The sequence below is a fragment of the Taeniopygia guttata genome, chromosome 1A, assembly GCF_048771995.1.
Source record: "Taeniopygia guttata chromosome 1A, bTaeGut7.mat, whole genome shotgun sequence".
NCBI classification, from domain to species: domain Eukaryota; kingdom Metazoa; phylum Chordata; class Aves; order Passeriformes; family Estrildidae; genus Taeniopygia; species Taeniopygia guttata.
This window is the reverse complement of record NC_133025.1, coordinates 43,477,011-43,499,399: the sequence shown is the minus strand read 5'-3', so window position 1 is coordinate 43,499,399 and position 22,389 is coordinate 43,477,011. Positions and strand designations below refer to the sequence as shown.

The following is a 22,389-nucleotide window of genomic DNA, read 5'->3' as shown; positions in this document are numbered from 1 at the left end:
TTCAAAGATGTTTGGGTGCAACTGGAAAACAGGAAATACTTCTTAGGTACTTTCTTAGGCAAAAAAAAAAAAAAAAAAAATCTATGGTAAAATTCAGAAGCTCAGCTAGACTTCCTAGATATCTTGTTTTTAACCAAGCAACTAAGTAAAATCCACCATGATGTAAGATTGTTAATTTAAGATGATTTGGTGCTAATGATATGTAAACCCACAGCAAATCATTGCCTGAAGATTAGTCACAAGTAAACACAATAGGAAAAAAAAAACCCTCTGCATTCCATTCTTTCATTCATTCATAAATGGTAGTTTAGTTTAAATTCTAAGCATGTTTATATTTTTGTAGTATACTTTAAAATAAGAAAGATTCTTTAATATCCTGAGACTTCATTAAACCTACTCTTTGGTGATTAATGCATGCTGTGAAGTGAGGAGTAAGTGCTATTTGTGAAATGTATATCAGAGAAACACCAGCTAGCTAAACTCTTAGCATGTTTGGAAACTTTGTCAGCAATAACAATTTTAGTATCTGGGCACTTAACCACTAGCTTAGTGTCTTAGGAGCCTTATTTTAGTTTCTTAGAAACAGAGAAAACATTACAGCTGTCCGTGCCTGAAGGGAACACAAGCTAGCAAACATACCACTGTTTTGAATTCAGACACTTGCCACAGCAGCCAGTCTTCGTTAAGAGTGTACAGAGCTTTGCAAGTTATTGCGTCAACAGGTCCTTTGTTTATCCTCTGATTGAGGGTTGTCACCAGCAAATAGAAAGGTTCACCAATTGTCTCCTAGGACAGGAAATAAATACAAGAAACATTTATTTTTGTAATAATTAAATAGCATGAATAACTAGAAAAAAATCAAGTGTAACAAATGGTGTTATTTCCTTTTAAGTAACTCATTATCTTGCAATTATAAAAGAAAATCCCTCCAAGCAGATTTATCTAGTTATTTGTTTAACCCCCATCTTTTGCTTTTCAGTGTGAAAGTCTCATGCAAATAGCAAATGACATCTGGAGTGAGTGGCAAGATAGCTCACAGCTCCTTGCTGTGCACAAGCACGCTACAGACAAGCTGCTCCTACTCCACCTGGCAGACACTTCTTAGTTCCACCAAAGAGTGGGTGGGGGGTGAGACATGCACATGTTCACATGCATACTTCAGCTACTTCTTCCATTTTCAGTCTTTTGAGAAAACAAGCTCACAACTAGTTTCCTTTTGAATTGGTGTCTCCCTTTTTGTCTCTGAAAAATATCTTGGGAGCAAGCTGGTGGGACTTACCCTGGAGTATCAGTAAAAGAGGAAATGAACCCAGGGATTTCCTCTCCTGCCTAAACCCCAGGGCTCAGGAAAGCACCTGAGAAAGGAAGGATGTATCTCTAGTTCCATGTGACACCGTTCCTGCAGCCTGGCTAAGGCATCTCACTAGCACAGCTCTGTAAAAATGTCTGGTTTATTGAGAACGTATCTCTGACAGTTCCTTGGCACACTCCTCAGTTCCAGGAAACTGCTGTGAACTGCTGAGCCTCAAACAATTCTGCTGCTGTATTAATGCAACCACTGATGAGACCAATACCAACAGTGTGATAGCATCACACTGATAGGAGAGACAGGAAGAGTAACGAAGCACTGAAACCAAGAACAAAGTGCTATCAAGTTACTAAAAAAACCAAATATTAAAATGAAACTAAATGCTTGTTTTGTTTTCATTTGAAGTAATTTAGATCTTGAAATCTGCAATACTGCTTGGAGGTTGAAAAGTTTGGAAAAAAGTTTAGTTTTCCAAAGGATGGTATTCCTTAAATCTCCATTTCTCCATTTCTTTCAAACAACTTGCATAGATGGGTACCACTGCATTTTATCAAGTGTATCAGTCTTTTAATATGATCGCAATACATCTCACTGGGCTGGACAAGTGAGAGAATGTCTGTTATGAGAAAAGGATATGCTGGAATTACAAAATTACCCAAATCTTGGCCAAATACATGACAACGATCATTGCTTGGAGATGTGCTCTTTTCCTGCATTCCACTAAAGTCAGCTAAACAGCTAAGTCACCTAAACTAGAAGAGTGCACACTCATAATATTAAAATGCTAGACTGAATGATTTAAACTGACCCCTCTGACAGCACCTATGGAAAAAATCAATTAAAGAAATTCTCTGGATATCTTATGCAGTGAGAAGATGTACACGTACCCGAAGAAATCCAGAAAGGCAGACAGACATCCAGTTTGTCAGCAATTTTTCTACCACAGATTCAGTTCGTCTGAGCAGGAGCTTAGGCTGCACATTGCTTGATTGCTCCATCAAGTCCCTTGTCAATACTTCCAAAATATGGGTCAGATAAACTAGCTTAGTTTGCAATGCAATAGTCAAGAAGGATGCAAACAAGCACCTGTGGGAAGAAAAAAAGAATGCTATAATTCTGGAATTTCTCTTTCAAATCATCTTTAATAAATGAAACACATTTTAGTGCAGTTCATATCCTAAGTTCTTCCTCCTCAGGCACATAAAGTGTCCACTGTTCTCTACAAAAATATAAAAAATGCAAGTCCATCTGCTCTTGTGATTATTTTTTAAACACACAACGTGTGTCTCTAAATTTAATTTTGCAGAACAACACCTGCTTCAGTGACAGAACATTTCTAAACTGTAGAACTGTTGATCTAACTGCAGGAAGTGTTTACAGTTTTGAACTGAGCTTTCCTGCTCCTTTGCCTCTTTGTTTATATGTACAAACATTCCAATTTCTCTTTAATTACTTGTTTTAATGGCAATGTTTTTTCTTCCTCAGTGAGTACAGATGGAGAAGGAAAACTGCTCCAGAGTACTGCAAGCTTGTTTTGCAAAAAGCAGCAAATACATTTGTGTGCTAAAACCCATGTTGTTTTTTCCTGGTAATTCTTTTTCTTGAAGATGATAAGCATAATCATACTATACCTGTCTTTCACAGAGAAATTTTTCTGCTTTTCAAGGGTGTGAATGAGAGTAACAAGAAAGTTCTTGTTACAAATTAAAGCATGCAACATGTTGAAGCTTTCATCCTTGCTCGTTTGGTCTCTGCTCTGGAATAGTTAAACAAAAATAAGCAAACTGTAGTTCGGCTATGATGGATTCTTAATGCTCATAAAAAATGGAAAGAAACATATGGGATAAGATCCTGTCCTCATTTAAATCAGTGGGAATTTTGCATTTATTTAAGGTATCTCAGGATTTTACAAAAAATGCATTTATGTTTGTGTACAACACAGAATATACACGTGCAGAGCATACATTTTCTGCCCTAGACACAAAGCAATGCCAATAGTTAAGTTTGCCCATCACTTCCCATGATGAAATTCTGTTTTATCTAAGTAAGTCAAATACACATTGAATAACAGCACCTTACACTTCAAACTCCTTTTACATATAAATCCATGTAACCATCCTTATGGAGGAAAGAGAACATACTGAAAATGCAAGCTGATGTGTTGTTCTAGGACAACACTGAGAAAAGGGATACAATCACTCTTGAAAAAAAAAAAATGAAGGCATACATCAGCTTACCTGTGGCATTTCTTCACTGAAGATGGATGCAAAGCCTCCTGACTAAAATATAAGGGGATATTTATCATTCATAAGTACACCAAAAGTTTCTAACACATGTCTGTTTATCACGCCAAACATGTTCCTGATACTATTTGAAACAAAACACAACAATGGAAGTGTCGACTTCTAGCAGATACAATATAAAAACTCTACACAGTAACTTCTGCAAAGGTGCTGCCAAAGCTCACTGGAAAATGAACTCTCAAAAAATGACGTGCTATCATCTTCAGTGTGCTGTGTGTGTTACTCGATGCTGCTGCGCTGCACTAGCAGAGCAGTCAACCAGTGCTCTGCAGGAAGAGCTGTGTGTCACTGTCATCTGCAAATGTGCTGGGGTGCAAGGGGTGCTGCAGGCTGCATCCTTCCTGGCTGCCGGGGATAGCCTTTGGTATACAGGGCTGCTGTCAACAAAATGACACTTGAGCTCATCTGCTTCCATTCATTTCAAGGCACTCCATGAATATTCACTAATGAACACGCCAGGAGGTCCATGCTGGCAGTCTCCACTTAGCCAGGTGCCACCACGTATCCAGTCCTAGCAAAAGCTCTCACACAAAAGCAAGGCCCCAGTTCTCAAACACCTCGTCAATGCCTCTTGAGCAAAAGATCTACACCATTTACTGTTATATGCTTTATCTGTCATGCTGGCAGCCCCTAGTTTCCTTACAGCATCACAGAATGGTTTGGGTCATAAGGGACCTTAATGATCATCTAGTTCCAACCCCACTGCCATGGGTAGGGTTATCTTCTACTGGGCCAGGCTACATAAATCTCCATCCAATCTAGCACTGAACATTTCCAGGGATGGGGCACCTACAACTGCTCTGGACAACCTGTTTCAGGGCCTCATCACCATCATCGTCAGAAATTTCTTCCTCATGTTCAATTTAAGTTTATCCTCTTTCAGTTTAAAACATTTAGCCTTTGTCCTATTGCTACAGGCCCCGGTAGAAAGTCTGTTTCCATCTTTCTTATAAATCTAATCTAGCACTGAACATTTCCAGGGATGGGGCACCTATAACTGCTCTGGACAACCTGTTTCAGGGCCTCATCACCATCATCATCAGAAATTTCTTCCTCATGTTCAATTTAAGTTTATCCTCTTTCAGTTTAAAACATTTAGCCTTTGTCCTATTGCTACAGGCCCCGGTAGAAAGTCTGTTTCCATCTTTCTTATAAGCCCCATTTTAACTGAAAGGCTACCTTCCTGTCTGAAGGTTGAACAATCACAGCTGGCTCAGGTATCCTTCATAGAAAAGGTGTCCCAACCTTCTGAGCATTTTCATCACGCTTCTCTGGACCTGCTCTAACAAGTCCATCTCCTTCTTGTGCTGGGGAATCTCAGAGCAGGATGCAGTGCTCCAGGTGGGGTCTCACAGGGCAGAGAGGGAGAATCACCTCCCTCAGCCTGCTGGCTACACTTCTTTTTGATGCAGCCCTGTGTATGACTGACTTTGGCCTGTGAGCACACACTGGCATATTACATCTAATTTTTCATCTACATACCTGATTGTTCATCCCTTCCTTTCCTCATTTCTCTTGCTCTATTCTACCTTACCAAACTCTTCTTCCTTTTCCTCCACTGGTTATTTCCATTTCTCCTTTAGCAACCCTAACATAATTTACCAACAAAAGACACACATACACACACGTAGAGTGAAAGAACCAGAACTGTATTGAAGGTTAAAAATGTCTGTGAACAAGGAACAAGGACTGGAGCATTAAACCAAACAATGTGTGAAATTGAGGGAAAACAGAAATAATAAGACAAATTTAACAAGCAAAGCAAAAATCAGGCTTAACATCAAGAACATTTTAAGAATAGATATAATATCCATTTAAAACCTACAAGCATTAAAAGCTATTAAGCCAGATCAAATATAGAAAACTGAATCAGTGCAAAGCAACACTCTCAGAACAAAGATGGGGCTGATCACTCTTCATTTTAGGTATGGGAGTCTCTCTTTAAGCAACTTGTCCCATCCTAAGGGAGATGCCTCAGACAAATGGGACGAATTGCTTTCCTGAGCTGCCCATCTCCTCACTGACTACAGAAGATGCATAGTCAACAGCTTCAATGCTTAAAGAGCTTAGATTAGATGAGACAAAGCCCATCAATCACACTGGAGGGCACAAAGAGTGCAATATGGACATCATTAAAACACATGTGGTTAGCGAAGGAAGTGGTGGTTTGTCACTTTGACCCTTCTGTCAACCCTTCTGACACTCAGTTGCAATATATACCCCACTGGGTTTTCTGTTCTTCTATAATATTTGTCCAGTGGAGGACTGCTTTTCTGCTACATTCATACAGCACAAAGCATGTTTGGACACTCCTGCAATGTAAACAGTAAGTACTTAGCAGAAGAAATTGGTATACAACATTTTAAGTAACTTGACTGACACCGTATGTTTGTAGAGAGCTAACAGTAGCAAGTGTACCTTTGTGGGATAAATATTTCAAACAGACAAAATCCAACTGAAATAATTTCCAGGATGTGCAGTGGCATGAGACTCACCAAGGCAAAACAGGGGCCCTTTCCCATTTTTACCTTACAGACTGCAGCAGAGTGGCAAATTTCATTCCTCTTTTCCTTAACTTTTTATTTGCATAGAGCACAGCATTTCCAGTGAGCCGGCTTCTACAGACTATTACTGTTTTGACATGGGAAAGTATAGGAAAAGGTATATTCTTAAGAATTTATATAGCATATAAAATATGCTATTTTAATGCTAATATACCTGGCAACAAAACAAACAGAAAGGAAAGAGATGCAGGAAGTAAAGTTTCTTTTCCACTTTCTTAAACCACCAGGAGACCCTCTAAAAATTAGGCTGGCAGCATAACAGTAGGACCAGCAGATATATTCCCAGCATCCTTTGGTGTGAGAACTGGACTCAAATTATATAGGGATTTTGCATATGTAATTGCTAAATATTATTCTGCTTTGCTGTCTTGTATCTGGCATTGTACAAAAACCAAAGACCCTGATTCTGCACTATCACATGTATTTAACTTTATCACAATGAGCCTTTACTAGGATCACAAACAGCAATAAAGTGAAGCACTGTGCAGACAAGAGTGCAAGAGTTGGCTGTAGCAGTGATGAGTAATATATGAAGAGTGGTAGGTAACTCACATCCATACCATTTATGCCGTAAACTAGCCAAGTTTCTACTTACTGGCATCAGTCATACAGGAAAATATCACCAATTGAGATCACAGCTTCTGCCAACTGGATAATGCTTGTAAGCACCGGTTATCATCACAATGTAATATTGAAAGCTGTGGCAAAGGCACTTATCAGCCTAATAAGGTGCCACACAGGCAAAAAAAAAAAATAGTAAGAGAAGTAAAATATTCAAGAGAACACCTCTTTGGTCATCTGATGCAGTGGCATAAACTGCTTTAGTGAACACTGAAAATGTCTGCCTCTAAACTGGAAAACACTTAACTACTTATGTCATTTCTAAGCATTTGAGCTGCACCTCTTTGAATCAACATCTTACCATTTCTGTCAGCACCTTGCTGTAGAAAGTCAGCACCATCTTAGAGCCATTTCTTCATCCCACAAGTCTAATTAGGAAGTGTCATGATGTTAGCTAGCCTGTTAGCTAGCCTGACTGTTACTTTAATTAGCTATAGCATTGGAAATGAAAGCATGGGAACAAAAAAAGCAATGGATAAATTATAGCTTAGTTAAGATGGCCTGAAAGGCAAGCAGCTCAGTGAGGCTGAACAAAAAGGAATGGATACACACACAACCCTTGAAAATTCAAGAATATTGCTTTAGCTACAGCACAAAGGCTTGGCTAATATAGAGATATACAGCTTTAAGTGTTCTTTGGTAATTCTTGATTTTAAAATGTTTTTGTGAGAAAAAACTGTTTCTTGTGAGAAAAAATTGCAATTACTGTGTAGTATTTTCTTTAGTTATTTGATCCTGACCTTCCTTAATTTTTTTACTATTAGTCAGAGCTGACAACTGAAAGACTTGTAAATATTTACCTCTGGAAAGAAAGTTCTAAGAGCGAAATGTTTGTAGTCAAGGAAGGGAACCGTTCCAAAACTATCCACCACATCTAATTCATCCATCTGCAGTTCAGCAAATCCTGAAAAAGCACCCCCCCATCCCCACCCAGAGTTAGTTTAGTTGACACATAATCAGCTTCACAATTATGACTTGGCCCCATTAGATAGTCCTTCAAAAACAATTTTCAGAGAAGAGGATTTTTTACAGCTGAAGCTCTTATGAGCTGGAAAGTAGCAACCTACTTTTTTGTTGAAGGAAATACTACATGCAATCCTATTAGCCTAGTGCTATCTGCTACAGCAGTGCATGAAATATTAAACAGGAGCTCTGATACAACACAAAAATATGCTAACAGCTACAAAATGACAATGTTTATATAATGTGAGCTTCTTGACAGTTTCAGTTCAGAAAATATGCTGCAGACCTACCCTCGCGTATTTCCTTACGAATCTCATATTCCAGCAGTTCAAGTTGCTGACTCTGTTTACGAGTTAACTCTTTGGATTTGTATCTGGTAACTATGAATGCCGCTAAAAAGGAAGAAAGAGACTCTGAGTACAGAAATCTCAGAACAGAAAACTCCTATACGAGACATAATTTATTATCAAGAAACAAAAAGATTAATGTATATTTGTACAATTACTATTTCATTGTTGTCCCTGTTTACTACCCAAGAGCCCTAGTTATCTGGATCTATATATACCCCAATCTTTAGAAAAATCATTCCTTTTAACAAGGTCTTGAATTGTCAATCCAACTTTATTAGAAAGTCCAGCACCCCCTGTTATATACAGCCTGCACAGTGAGATGCAGACTCTGACAACCACTTCTACTAATAGCAACCTACTTAAGGTACCACTGATTAAACAGAAAAAACAGTTATTTTGAACAGAAAATCCACTTACCAATTGTTAACTTTTCTAAAACTTATTTAGAGAGAATGAAGGCATGACATATGGTTCCTTTTAAAAATTAACTTTAAAAAAAAGGAATCAACCAAATGAACAATCCCCTACACTTATTACAATAAATAGAAATTTATCAAATATATAACCAGGTAAAAAAAACTCAGAAAAAGAAGGGAGCACCAAGAAGAGAAGGGTATAACTATTTACCTCCTTCAGTTTTGTAATGGCCCACAAATTCATGAATGATCCAAATGAGACTGAGCAGAAACACCACAAACACTGACTGAGGATAAGCAGTTTGTTAGGGTACGTCTGCCCCAGGAACAGGAGGGTAGCTGAGCTCTGACAGCTGGAAGGGACCAAGCTGTGACACAAGAATGTCAGTTCTGTGGCTTGCTTCATGAAGTGAAAAGGAGTAATCCCAGCAGAACAGACAGAAACACTGTCTTGTAACATGCTTGTGATGTGCTTCAGTCTGACAATTTAGACTTCACCACCAGAACAGTTAATTTTGTCCACTCTTACAGGGAACAGGGTAAAATCATCAGACTGTTTGTGACAGTTCCAGACACGTAAGTATAGTGCCTGTGTCATGATCATACCCTTCAGTAAATCAAAAGCTGATAATGTATTATTGTACTTACCTATAATGACACCCACCACAATAGGCAGCAAAATGAGAACATATAAATATATGTGTGATGATGTTGGTTTGACTTCATGCTCAAAATTTCCTAATTTGACCTGAAAACAAGCAATAGCTGTGTTAATAGAGGACAGGCATTATACCAGTACTTAAAATGACATTTAACGTATTAAAAAAAAAAAGTATTTAAGGCACATAAGGACAATGGTAGATTATTGGGAAGATAGTAGAGGTTCAGCAAAATGCATATAAACCAACATTAACTTAAATTTCACTGTATTTATATTTAAGTAGGTTAACAGAGCAATGATGAAAAACTTTAGAGGTCCTTATATACCACCAAATTTTGTCATGCTCTTGCTGTAAACTAGAGCCCTCAAATGAAAGGCAAGATCTAACCTCCAGCTGGCCAAGTGGCTCATGCACTCAGAGTCACTGCTAAGCATTTTGAAACAAGGAAGGCATGTGTTTGCACTCACAGTGTTACTCTGCTGAGCAGAAAAGTAAGATAAGACTCATATAAGAATGAGGGAAGTAGAATTTTTCAGAGACACCTGGCCTACAGCCCTCTTCCCTATTTCTCTGAGGAAGTTTCAACCTCTTTATGTAGGACATTGTTCCTGAGGGTTGTTAAGAAAAAATGCAACATAGGATAAATGTACAACATGTACATGTTACAATCAGTGTACAACATCCCCCAGCCGTGGGCTTGTCAAAGGCAGGACAGGCATTAATTCTTAGGGATACATGAAAGTGCTGAAGTCTGCTAAATGCCAAACTGAGGCATTTACCACTGATAATTAAGGCAGAAGACATTTCACAAAGAAGGATCTGAAAGAGGATCTGCAAAAGCACATAAATAAAGGGTAGCTAAAACTATAAACAGGCTAGACACAAAAATACGTTTTGGCATATAAAAAGAATACCACCAAGTGCCAGGAATAGAAATGAGCTAGAGATAATTGAAAAGGAGGGTTGAGTTTAAATTATTTTGGGTTACAGCAGGAAAGGCAGAGATCTGGTGATTGCAATCAGTGGCTTGTCACAGGAGGTGAGCAGCCAGGGCAGCTGCAGACTGCCAAATGATACTCACATCACAGCTATACAGACACAAGCAAGCAAAATAACCCCACAGGGCTGGAAAGACACAGCCTTTATATTTCCAGGGCCACAAGGAACAGGAGACAAAGGAGATCTATTTCCTTCATCAAATGTTACTTTTTCCTCTGATGTTTCCATGTTTCCACAGTTCCTATGCAAAATTCTTTTGGTCTGTGCCTACCTAGGATCCCATTAGCCTTTTCCAAGGCTCAAAGCATTCAGCATTAGTGGCTAAATACTCTACCCATCCTATGACTAATACTTCTACTTTTCTAGACTTTTCATGTCCAGCTGAAGGCTTCCTAAAGCAGAAATTTCTTTCACTTTTCCTTGTTTATTGAAAACTGAGACAAAGCATTCACTTAATTATCTGTTAATATTTCAATTATCTTTATTCTTCACCATTACCTTCCTATCTAGTGGTCTCATTTCTTTCCTTGTCATTTTTCTTGCTTATGAATCACAGACTATGTAAGGTACATCTGAATTAAGCAAATTCCTATTCCTAAATTAATTTCATTTTTCCGCATGACATTATAAAACCTTCTTTGGATGGGTAATGCCTCTGAGCTTTATGTCATCAGCAAGTGTTACCCGCACATGCCTTACTTTTGTGTTCAAGTCAGTGGTGATATTAAAGTATATCTGTAGGAATATCAGAATTGCCCAGAGTCAGCTCCCTACACACAGCATCTGGTTTTTCTAACCCCTGGCGCCCTCATAATCACCATGTTAAATAGTTTACTGAATGACTTCCAGGTACATGTGATCTATAGCTTTTTTGTTGTTGAGGAAATCACTCATCTTAGAAAATAAAGATATCTAGCATGATCTGCTTTCATTAAAAGGATTTTGACAATTATCCCATTTTCCAGTTACCTCCAGGTCTTTCATGAGTAATTCAGAATACATTATAAAGTGTTACATAGGGCTAGGATTAAATCAGCAAGCCTCCATTTGCCTAGGGTTTGGGTTTTTTTATCCAACTTAAAATACTGGATTTTTATTTGCTGCTCTCCAGTCATACAGTACATCTCCTGACTATTGTTTTATTTAAAATCTTTCCTTCTAAGCCTACAGTGTAATGTGTCAGTTTTCCCTCAGTGTTACAATGGGAATGATCCTGTTCCTGCTGTCTTGAGCTCTATCATCTATCTGAATCTTCCTTCTGTCACAAGAACGGCATTTTCTACTCTGACACCTCCATGCAGACTGATCTGTCTTTGAACCCACACTCAATATCTTCTTTCTCCTGGAAAACTAAGGCCAGAGATACATTTATTCTTGAGTCAAACTTAGATTTTATACGCATCTTATCCTTTTTTCAGTGGTCCCACTTCTTCTATGATGATCTATTCATAAGGTTTTTAAAAATGTGAAGATTTGCTACTTCTATATTTTTCTTATTTTGGAAAAAAATGTTAAGATACTAGAACTGCAATGTTACATGACAACTATTGCATTTGATTTGCTTTAGTAAAGTGGTGACCTTTCTATGACAGTCACTTCTATGAAGTCTGCAGGATGAGCATGTGACAGAGCAGGGCAACACTGATTTTTAAATGCAACACCAAATTCAGAAAGGCTTTTCCATGCCATAACTGGCTCAGACGGCAGGATCCACAGATGGGGGATCAGTTAAAAGTGATAAAAAACAATAATAGCTTTGTTAATCTTTGCTATGAGCTATATGCCTTGAAGTCAATAGAGTTATTTCAGTTTTATACCACCACACACTGCAATAAGAGTCTGGCATAATTTTTCTCCTTCTTAAATTGTAATCATAGAATTTTAAAAAATTTGTATCATCATCTTATTCGTGGAGCAAATATCTTAAGCTGCAATTCAGCTTTGACATCCATGCTAATGTCCTTATATTTGGGCCTGGCTTTGTGCCACATACTCAAAGCATTTCAGCTTTCCCAGTGCACACTGAATTTCACCTCCTTTTTCATCCAGAAATGCCTTCTGTCTCACTGGTGATCCCTGAGACAGATCCTTACCTACTTTGGTAGGAAAAGTTGACTGGGAGAACAGAATCTTTTTTCTCATGGCCTAACTGGAGAATTAGATTGCTTACAGATCTAAGATGAAGGACTCTCCTGGAGACAGTGATGCTGTTCCAATGATGTCTGTTCTGCAGATAAGAGGTGTGACAAGCTACTGCTCTCCTGGAGTTCAGCAGTAGCGAGTTCAGCTCTGACTGCAAAGCTTACCTCTGACAATACCCCACAGAAAATGAACTCAGTGGTACCTAAGCTAGGCAGGCACGTTTAGGTGTGAGGAAGAAAACTGTGCTACCAGTACTGTGACAGCATTAATGATACATTTCACTACTCTTGTATAAACATTCAAACACTGCTGAATTGCAACAAAAGGGATTTCTACTTACAAAAACTTTCACTGTGGAGAAGTCAATCTTGTCCGTTCCTTCCCTTTTGAATTTGCACAGTATGGTGCTACGGTCTGGCTTTTTGGTAATATTTTGGACATTGAACCATATCTTTTTGGTCTGTGCACCAGTCATATATGATAGATAAACCTCTACCTCCGTTTTAGAAATATTCAAGTTATCATTTTCTTTCTAGAGGGAAAAAATTGAAAGCAATGATCAGTCACTAAATGCAGTAAGAAAAGAAAATTATCTCCAAGCACTATTTTAAATTAGGTACTGTAGTTTATTATTTTGAAACTTACATATATTTTTAATTCCAGATCAGGATCAAGTTCAGTATGCAGCTGGTAGTTAATGAACACTGGGTCAGGGTGATAGTGTAATTTGACACATGGTATAAAGGTAGTATCCACTTTTAACATCATATCAACAACTTTACCCTCTGTTGCATGGCTCAGGCTTGGTGTCAAATAATGATATTCAGATGCATTTCCTGGACACCTAGAGACCTAGAAATGCAATAGCAAAACTATAACAGTCATTAAATACTCAACAGTGGGTACAATCACAAACAGAGGCACTCAAACTCATTTTAATGTCTTCCTGGCTTCACACAGCTACCTGCTAAGCCTCTTCTCTGAGATCAGGGCTGCATGCAGAGCACCTGAACAAATTTCTGTGTTGAGTCCATGTCTACCTTTAAGTGCATTTGTCACACATGGCACACTGCTCTAAGGCTGATTGCTCATTGCTAAGGTAACTATTTCCTGCAATGAGACAGGAATTGTGACAAAGAGTTCTCCTTCTTTCCCTCAATGCAGGTGACAAGAGAAGAGTAAGACAAGCCCTCCAGCACTCCTAGGCATTTGCTCTTTCTAACTTAACTCTGAGAGAGGGGGTTGCTACGGTTATTATAGCATTAGGTCGTTGCTTACTGCACTGGGTGATGATGCTGTGTTCTGGTCTCTGTGTTGCAAGAATCAACAAAGTGCTTACCTCCTCATAACCTTGGATAAAGAGTTTCATTCCAATATCAGCTCCAGCCTGCTGCCCCTCACTGAGGCAGCAGTACCATTTGGACTTTCAGCACAGAGCCAGAGGGAAGTATAGCACCCCCTCCTCCAACACACCCATATGTGGAGACTAGGGAGACTCATAAAGGACAGATATGGAGCAAGTCCCTAGACCATAAAAAAAGCTCAGGGAATTATGCAGGAGAGCAGCTTATGTGTATTTGTGATTCTGTACTAAGAATGTGTATAACTGTAATCCTGTAAGTGGTCATATTTATTTCAGCAGGGTGACTGACATGTCCGTGCAAGTGGTTGGAAATTATTGAGGTCTCTTCTCCTCAAAATTAGGAAAACAATCTAATGCATCAAGGGACCTCTACTTGGTATTATAAAGGACATTCAGACTTACTGTGAGGTTTGATCTCTGGTCATCTGAAATAATCACACTGTCCACTACATTAAAATTTCTACCAGTTGTAGTAATTTTGCGACCACCACTGCAAAAACCAAAGCAAAACAAAACATAAACAAATGTGACGAGAAAGGGTGGTTAATATTATCTGTCTTCCCACAGGCAAGTCCTGTATTAAGGTTTCAGCTCTGAATAAACTATTCAAGTGCATTTTGCTTTGGTAGCAGAGTTGAACTGCAGAACAAGATAATTTGAGCTATACAGTGTACTTCCACTCTTTCCTTATAATGTAATGGGAAATACTTTTGCTACCCCAAATACACATGACTTGAATGCACACACACGTATACTCTTTTTCAGGGACTCTTCATCTTTTTTTCTATTTATGCAGCCAAAGAACTTGACCATGATTTAATATTCTGTCTTGAAGAAAGAGCATCGTGGCGTCTCACTGCCCCAGCACAGCCCTGCCTATGCTTAATTCTTGCCTTCTTCAGGACAAACTCAATCGTGCCAGGCACCTCACAGGAAGCATTCTCAGTGGTGCTCAGACCATCTGTCTCAGCACACAATGGTGCTTGTGTCTGAGGGCTGTGGCTCACAATCTCTGGTGTACAGAGTTGGAGTGGCTTAAGGTATTATTAATTTCCAGCTGCCTGAGCTGCTTCTCACCTGGAGATGAGGGCATGCATCCTGGTTGCTTAGCTGCTCCAGCTGTCAGCCTAACCCATTACCTCAAATCCTCACTCGACAAGATATCAGATTCAGAACGTGAGAACAGGTAAGAACTGTGAAAGCACAGGGACAGGTGGAAAGCTGTGCCAGAGAAGATCCTTAAAACCACCCTGTAAGTCTTTCACCAGGACTGTGAGTCTTCCACAGAGCACAGCAAAGGCTTGAAAAGGGCTCTTTTGGCTTCAGGGAATCATATTGTAAAGCAAGTCTGTGTACAGCAGTGCAATGATTATTATTTTCACTTCACTTCCAATCCACTGATACTTAATACTGTTTCACAGATGAAGGCTGCATTAGCATCAAGAAATCAAAGTTAATTTGAGTTAGAATTTATGCTATCTATATTTTGGGTTTAGGTTTAGTAGGAATAGACTACTTTTGACTTCTATAAAGGAGACCTGAGGTAGGGCAGAAGAAGTCTACAGAATCCATCTTGCAGCTAACATGACCCTATCTGCTAGATCACTTCACAGGCTTAAATTCATCCAACACAACAGGTTACAGCAGTCTTCCAAGCTTGCTTCAGCTGCAGTCTGGCTAAGGAAGAAGGCTTATATTGGCTCACTGCAATTACATTTGAAAAAATACATTAAAAGCACAGAAAGACAAACTTACCTGATCCAGGAGGTGTTTGGTGTAATTCTAGAACATGATGGCAGAGAAACATAATGCAGGGTCATTGGTGGTGAACATTTTTTCCCATTAGCCTGAATACATATACTTTTGGCCTCTTTACGTGTTGGTGGGAGAGCAAATGTCATTTGTGTATCATTTAGCACATTTCTGACTTTAATGCTGAAGAAGAAAGAAAACAAACACTGAAACACAGATGCCACTTATTGGTGTTACTACACGAAGCCTATAGCCTACAGCAAGCAATAAGGAGAAGAGAGCTGAATCTCTATCAGAGCTGCCAGATGGAGGTGGAAAGAGAGAGCAGGGAGTTGAAGAGACAAAGTAGGGCATCTTTTGAATGAAGTTGCTATGTGACACAATAAGCACAGAAAACAGTATAGATAATCAACCCTGGGATGAGGCTATGTAAAGCAACGTGTTATTTTGCTGTTCACTGTGTACTTCTCTGTGCTACCAGGACGGTCCATGAGCTAGTCAAGAACAAGAATCTTCATTTTCCTTTTCTTTCTTCTTTTTCTTTCTCTCTTTCTTCTTGTTTTTTCACTCCTTCCTCTTTCTCTCTACTTCCTGTCTTACCCTCTTTCTCTCCTTTTTTTCCTGTGGTTCCCTGAAAATTCATGGTTGAAGCAAAAATTGAACACTACTTTTTCAAGTGCTAGCTATGTAAAATGGGTTTCCTAATCACAGGCAGCCATTGCAGCTGCACCTGAAAATAACTGATTCAGAATAAGACTGCCTAATTATCTAGGGGCTTACACAGTGTGATCATCAACAGAGAAAAATAGGAGCTGTTTTACAAGAGATTTCATTCCCTGGCACGGTGTCTGTGCTTTACAAACAGAATCCTAGAATATATGAGGAATATTTTGCAGCAGATGAGATTCAAACAAAAACTGAGGCTTTCCTGTGACTTAGCTTCTTGGTGCCTGCTAAAAGGCATAGAGAGCCACAGATACAAAACTGTCCTACTGCTACTGAGAGAACTGACAACCCATCCATCCCTTGTGTTGTACTCAAACACCAAATTAATTTTCATCCTTTGGTGTGGAAGTATAATTAAAAGATTGCAGAGCATCTCTTGCTCTGCTGACGAAAGGTATATGACAACTGCTCACACAACCATATTGGTAGAGCAAAATGGATATAATTTTCACCATGCAAAGTAAATAGTGTTATTTTTTTGGTTTAACTCACATGTCTGGTTTACAGCCAGTGATTCCAGTCAGTATCAGTTTTATGCCTGATGCATGTGTAAAGTTTTTTCCTTTGACTGTTATTTCACTTTTGCCTAATGTAGAAATCCACAAAGGTTCAATGGATTGAATGCTGATATGCTATTAGGAAAGAAAGCAAAACAAGATCTGGTTATGAAAAGGCTGAGCAGATAAGCAACAGCTGTAAAAACAACCACCACACAGAAATGCAGATTTTATGGCACTGGGATACATTTTTATTAATAATTTCAAATCCTGTTAAACTTAATCCTGGGAAGTACTGTCAATCACAACTTCATTACGAGCCAACTATTTTTAGCTACGTATTTTATATTTCAATTTATCTCATAACAAAACTGCCCAAAGGAATAACAGTCTAACATGATGGAAGGTAGGTAGCATAAAAACTCAGCTTGAAATGATACATTCCATGTGACCCCTGAAGAACTAAAAAAAGGCAAGACAAAACCCATGGTGCTGTCACTATGAGAGATCAGATGAACAAATGAAGGCATCTTTCATGACCTGAAAAGGGGAAGCAGGGTGGAATCTTCAAATGAAAAACTGAGAAAGCACCCTAGAATAAGCTTTACTAGAAAGTCTTTTCAAAGCCATACATAGAATTAAAGGTATAAAACAACTGCAGGGGAGTCTTTTGGTATCTTATTTTTACGCTAAGTTACCCAGCATTTAAAAATAACTCTAGTTTGCTCTGATGTTGTCACAGTCTTGCAGAAAAACTGTGCTTTTCTTTGTCTATATTTACTTATTCTAACTTACTAACACTACCGAGCAAGAAGAGATATTTTTTTCCCTACTCTATTCACTTGATACTTTTGACAGCATCTCATGTTTAATCAGCTTTTCTGCTTCCCCAGTTTTACAATCACACAGTTTCCTCTCTGTCTATCTTTCAGACAACAAACTGAAACATTCAAAAAAACAGGAAAATACGCATGTGAAACCACAAACTGCTTGGGACCTCAGGCAAACCATTTTCAGCTTAACTTTAGACAGCCTGTACTACTAGTTTAAATTGAGTATTTAGAGCATTGTGATTATCCTGATTTTTCCTGTGCACCTGTGAACACATTCACTGGACAGTTCAGTCTTCCTGATCCTAAGGGGCTAGTGCAAAGCCTCTAGGAAAGTCCATTCCACAGGTTTTTCTCACCATTAATCATTTCATGCACCCAAAACAACACTAAGACTTTGGACTGGTAGCCTGAGGGGACCATCAGGGTCACAACACTTTGACCATTTCGAAAAGGTCCCCGGCACATTGTCCCCACATGCTACCACGGTTCACTGAATGCTGGAGCACTCCAGAATAAATGAGGCATCTGTCACCACTGACAGAAAGCTGCAACTTGTGCCTTAGGAAAAGGCCAGAGAGTGCAAAGGCTGGGGCCAGAGGGCTGCAAAAGGGCCTCCAAGATGACCTCTTGTATGGATAATAGAGAAAGGCAAAGGAAATCCCTCACAAACAGCCTGAGGGGGAAAATTCACTCCCACAATGATCTGGAAATCAGTTTAATCCTTGGGACAGGACAACTGAATCAGAAATCTGTGAGATTCAAGCCAGCAAACCACTATTACTTTTCTTCACCTGCATCCTTCTTCTTGTGTTCAACTTCTAGTGCACGAAAGACAGTCAATATCCTCACACAAATTCAGAAGTCAAATACCACAGAAAGGAGGAAAACACTGCTTTGGGTTCTCACTGGTAACTACCAGGGATCCCTGAAGCAGCAGAATACCACAGTATCTCACAAACACATGGATCAGGGCTGTGAACCCCGCTGAGGGAAATGCCAGGCACTCATTGTTCAGGGGTGCAGTGTTTTGCTGCGGTGCTTCTGGGCTCCCACTGGTCTCTCTGCCAGGCACCACACACCACAGAGTGCTTCAGATTACCTGCCTTGCTCCTTTTCTTACACCACAAAGAAATCATGGAAAATATTGTTAACTCAGAAAGCTTCAGTCCCCTCTGAAATCATGCCTGCCCTGAGGCTACACAGCACAGACTCCCTCACAGCATCCTGCCTTGGCCTCCTGGAGTCAGTGCAGTCACAGCACTGAGGTAAATTACCTCAGCTACTCAAGAGTCCAACTCCCACCCAGCTTGACCGCCATAATCTGCAATACTTGCCTCAGCACCAAATGAAACCAGTAATTTCCTTCCTGAAAACAGGAAGGACCTAATACCCTCACTAGGGTCTGCAGTGCTCATTTCCCCAGTGCCAGACAGCCCCTGGCCTTCCATGCTACATGGCAGGGGGAGCAATGCCCAGTGGCAAGAGGGGCCACAGCAGAGAAGCAGAAGAATATTTATAAAAATCACTAGTTGTGAGGCATGTGATTAAAGTAAACATGCAAAGAGACAAACAGAAAGCGTGCACCAGGTCCTCAGGTAATGTAAATCGGCACAGCCCTGTCAGCTTCAATAGAGTTCCATATTCCTGAGCTGCAGCCTCCTCCCCCATCCTCTGGACAGGGTAACACTTCCCTGAGGCTGTGTGAACTGCGGTAGCCACATCCTCAGAGCTACGGTTAGCACGGCTGCAGGTCTCGGAGAGGTATGTGGCAGCTGCCCAGGTTAAGCAGTGTCTGCCACCCTGGGGAGTCCGTCTCTGGCACAGCCCCTCCTGCACTGCTAACATAGGATCCCAAAGAACTGGACTGGGGAACCGGCTCAGAAGAAAAATAACCTGCAGAAAGATAATGGTTATTTCCAGCCAAATCAGTTCCCTAGCCAAGGGTACTCAATCCAACCACTCCAACTGCTGCTCTGGCAGGGGAGGGGGAAGGTGCATGCACAGAAACCAGCAGCTGGAGTCAGGAGGAGGGCTGGGGCTGGCACTGAAAAAAAGTATATTAATCAAAATGCTCAGCTGGGGTTGTGGGAAAACACAAATCCTCTTTCTCCACTCTCCAGTATGTTCTCCTTAAAGCACAAGCAGTCAAAGGAGAGCAGGATTTCAAATGCAATTTCAAGCTCTCTGAATGGATCAATCACTTCTAAATAAACATCTGCCTTTGCACTGCCTCTGGTGCTTTCACTGCCTTGTCCATCACTGTCTTTCCAAGATAAGGCATGTGGAAGAAAGCCATCTCCCAGGCAATTCCAACTATTTACCAATGTCAAATTAATGCACTTGGAAGCAGAGCAAAGAAGAATTTCCTCTGTTTCAACAGCCATAATGCTTTAAATGCAGATCAAATCCAGAATATTAATGCTCAGAAGCACAAGTATTACAATCCCACGTGTCTCTGTGAAAAACAAGATACATTTTGTGATTTTGTTTAAGAAACATCAGCTGAGCAGCTGAATTTAGAAGGTAATCCCTTGTCTTGAGAGGTAAAAGTTTGGGTAGTTCTAATGAAACACTTAGAGATAAGTCACTATTTATAACAACTGTGCATCACTCACAGAAAAGCAGAAACCAAAAAGTGTAGGCAGCAAATCTCTATGTACTTACTCATCAGTCAGTTTTCTCTCCACTACTCATTTCTTTCTAACACCTGCATGTCATAAGCAACCACTGATAAAAAGACCAGTTTTATGAGAAAATAAAAACATTTTGGTTCCATAAAGAATGAAAGGATAACCTCGTGGTTAAAGGGCTGGCATATGAGACAAATCATTTAGACTCCTGCACACATACAGTCTATATGAATTCTGTAGAGAATTTAGTAACCAGATTTAGCAGGTACTTTGGCAGCACTAGTGACACTTCTTCCTTCTCAGTGATCCAGTTTGTGTGGATCCATCTCCAGTTTTGTCTACAGCCTGGAAACAAGGAAGATTTTTCTGAAAGTGTGAACTAGAGATTTACTAACACCCATGGATTTCAGTTCCTGGACTCATCCTCTAGCCACTTCTCTGTTATGCAGAAACTGGGTGGCACATCCTCCCCTTCCTTCTGCTCCCCTGGCAGCTATGTTTCAGGAGAAGCTGTGATCTGGCTGCATATAATGAGGAAGAGGTTTAAGACTCTGAAGCCTAGTTTCCCAGAGTTGTCTGTGACAGCAGAACCCAAACATGCTTTTAAGTCTAGGTAAGATATTAAGCCTGAAATGCTCTCCTTTTTTGTTGTTGTTGGTCATCTTATTTGTTCCAGCCCTCAGTGTGTTGGCTCCTGTGGAGTGAATAAATACAGCACACAGGGACTTGGCATTTAAAGCAATGCATCGAGAGGTAGGCACATGACAATTGCAATGTGCCCTGTCTCAATACCTGCATTGGAAACACAAGTTTTTGCTGGTACATTTTGACACCAACAGAGCACTAAGAAATAGTATCAATCCAAATTCTGCATTACCTTCCTTTGTAATTTACAGCCTCCTCATCCATATCTCTGTTTTTCCTGCAAAGTCCTCTCATTTTAAATAAATTTCTCCCCCAACCCAGAGAGCCTTAATAATGCTGATCTTAAAATGCTTACTAACCTCTGTTTTCTGCACAGTGGTGATCCCCTTGGAAGCAGCTGCACTGCAATCATCCTGGAAAGAAATAAGCATTTCACCATGTTAGGATAAAAAAGAGACAGATGTAAAAAATACAAGGAAAAGGCATCACAGGGGATTCCAATTTTCCCCACCAAACTTCACCTGGCAGGTGGTGACAGGAGAAACACGTATCCATTCACAGCTGGCACACTCACCCTTGTGTATACACCGTGAGCAGCTGGTAACAGAGAAACAGAGTTTTTGTAAGACATGGGAACTCTATCTAGATTCAGTCATGAATGTCAAATTTCAAGTGACAGAAAAGAGCATAAACCCAAGGGAACAACCAAGCAAACATGTAATGAAATGGGTAAAAGTCCGTTTACCCTCCAAGCCTATTGTTCTTGCTGTACTTATTCTGAGAAGAAATTTAGTATGAAATACAATCTCTATTGAGATGCTGAGAGTCATTAATTTCAAAAAAGGCAGGAAGCAGAGGAAACACTGGGTTACATTTTACTGTGATTTACTTCAGCACACTGAGTGGCCAGATTGTACTTTTTAACCATAAAAGGGCAGAAAACCATCACTGATTTTTTTCCCCAGCTTGTCTGAACCTCTGTTCCATGTCTATCATACTAGAAAGTATTGCCAGTTTGCTATTGCCATCACCTACCAAAAAATATGCCTGCTCTGAAACTAGTTTGTCACTATCTTGCTTTGCAATGCTTCTATCAATATGGATGAGAGCCAAGAGCAGCACAGTCCCTCTCCAAACATGCTGAGAAATGCTCTGATTTAGAGGAAGACAGCTCTTTCCTCATGTTCCTCCAAGGACAAGGAAGTGATATGCCACTTCCCAAAAAGCAAGAGTTTTATTTAATTCCAGGTGCTTATGAATTAGCCTTTTTGCATAGGGGAGGAGCATTCTGAATGGCAACACTGTAGCATATATTAGCCAGATCTTTCTAAATATTAACAACCACCTATCATAAAGTGTTAGGCCATGTACTGGGCATGAATGCTTCCTCTGCCAGCTCTCAACACAGAGTCTGAAAAATAATGTGTAAAGAAGAACAGGTATTCATTATTCCTATTAGCAGATTACATGTTACTTTCTGGTTTAATTATATTCATGTTACATATAGAGCACATTTAAATAGCATCTGGATCTAATTTAAAACAGCTTCACAAAGTGATTTTAAAGAATCTCTTGACTTCTCTAATCTAGGCCTTACACTGACTACCAGGGGCC

At 39.7% G+C, this 22,389-nt stretch overlaps 1 protein-coding gene across 2 annotated transcripts in view; it reads right to left on the bottom strand.

Moving 5' to 3' along the window:
- Positions 1-22,389, bottom strand: part of PLXNC1 (plexin C1) — a 70,671-nt gene that overhangs the window by 23,375 nt on the left and 24,907 nt on the right. For both annotated transcript variants that reach the window (XM_072923215.1, XM_030261398.4), the window contains exons 8-21: positions 21,297-21,372; positions 21,135-21,188; positions 16,663-16,802; positions 15,448-15,627; positions 14,095-14,182; positions 12,975-13,181; positions 12,670-12,861; positions 9,175-9,274; positions 8,051-8,152; positions 7,598-7,701; positions 3,547-3,588; positions 2,941-3,065; positions 2,197-2,395; positions 640-786 (exon numbers count right to left, since the gene is read on the bottom strand). In XM_072923215.1, the coding sequence (XP_072779316.1) occupies positions 640-786; positions 2,197-2,395; positions 2,941-3,065; positions 3,547-3,588; positions 7,598-7,701; positions 8,051-8,152; positions 9,175-9,274; positions 12,670-12,861; positions 12,975-13,181; positions 14,095-14,182; positions 15,448-15,627; positions 16,663-16,802; positions 21,135-21,188; positions 21,297-21,372 (1,756 nt within the window). The remainder of the gene's footprint in view (positions 1-639; positions 787-2,196; positions 2,396-2,940; positions 3,066-3,546; positions 3,589-7,597; positions 7,702-8,050; positions 8,153-9,174; positions 9,275-12,669; positions 12,862-12,974; positions 13,182-14,094; positions 14,183-15,447; positions 15,628-16,662; positions 16,803-21,134; positions 21,189-21,296; positions 21,373-22,389) is intronic.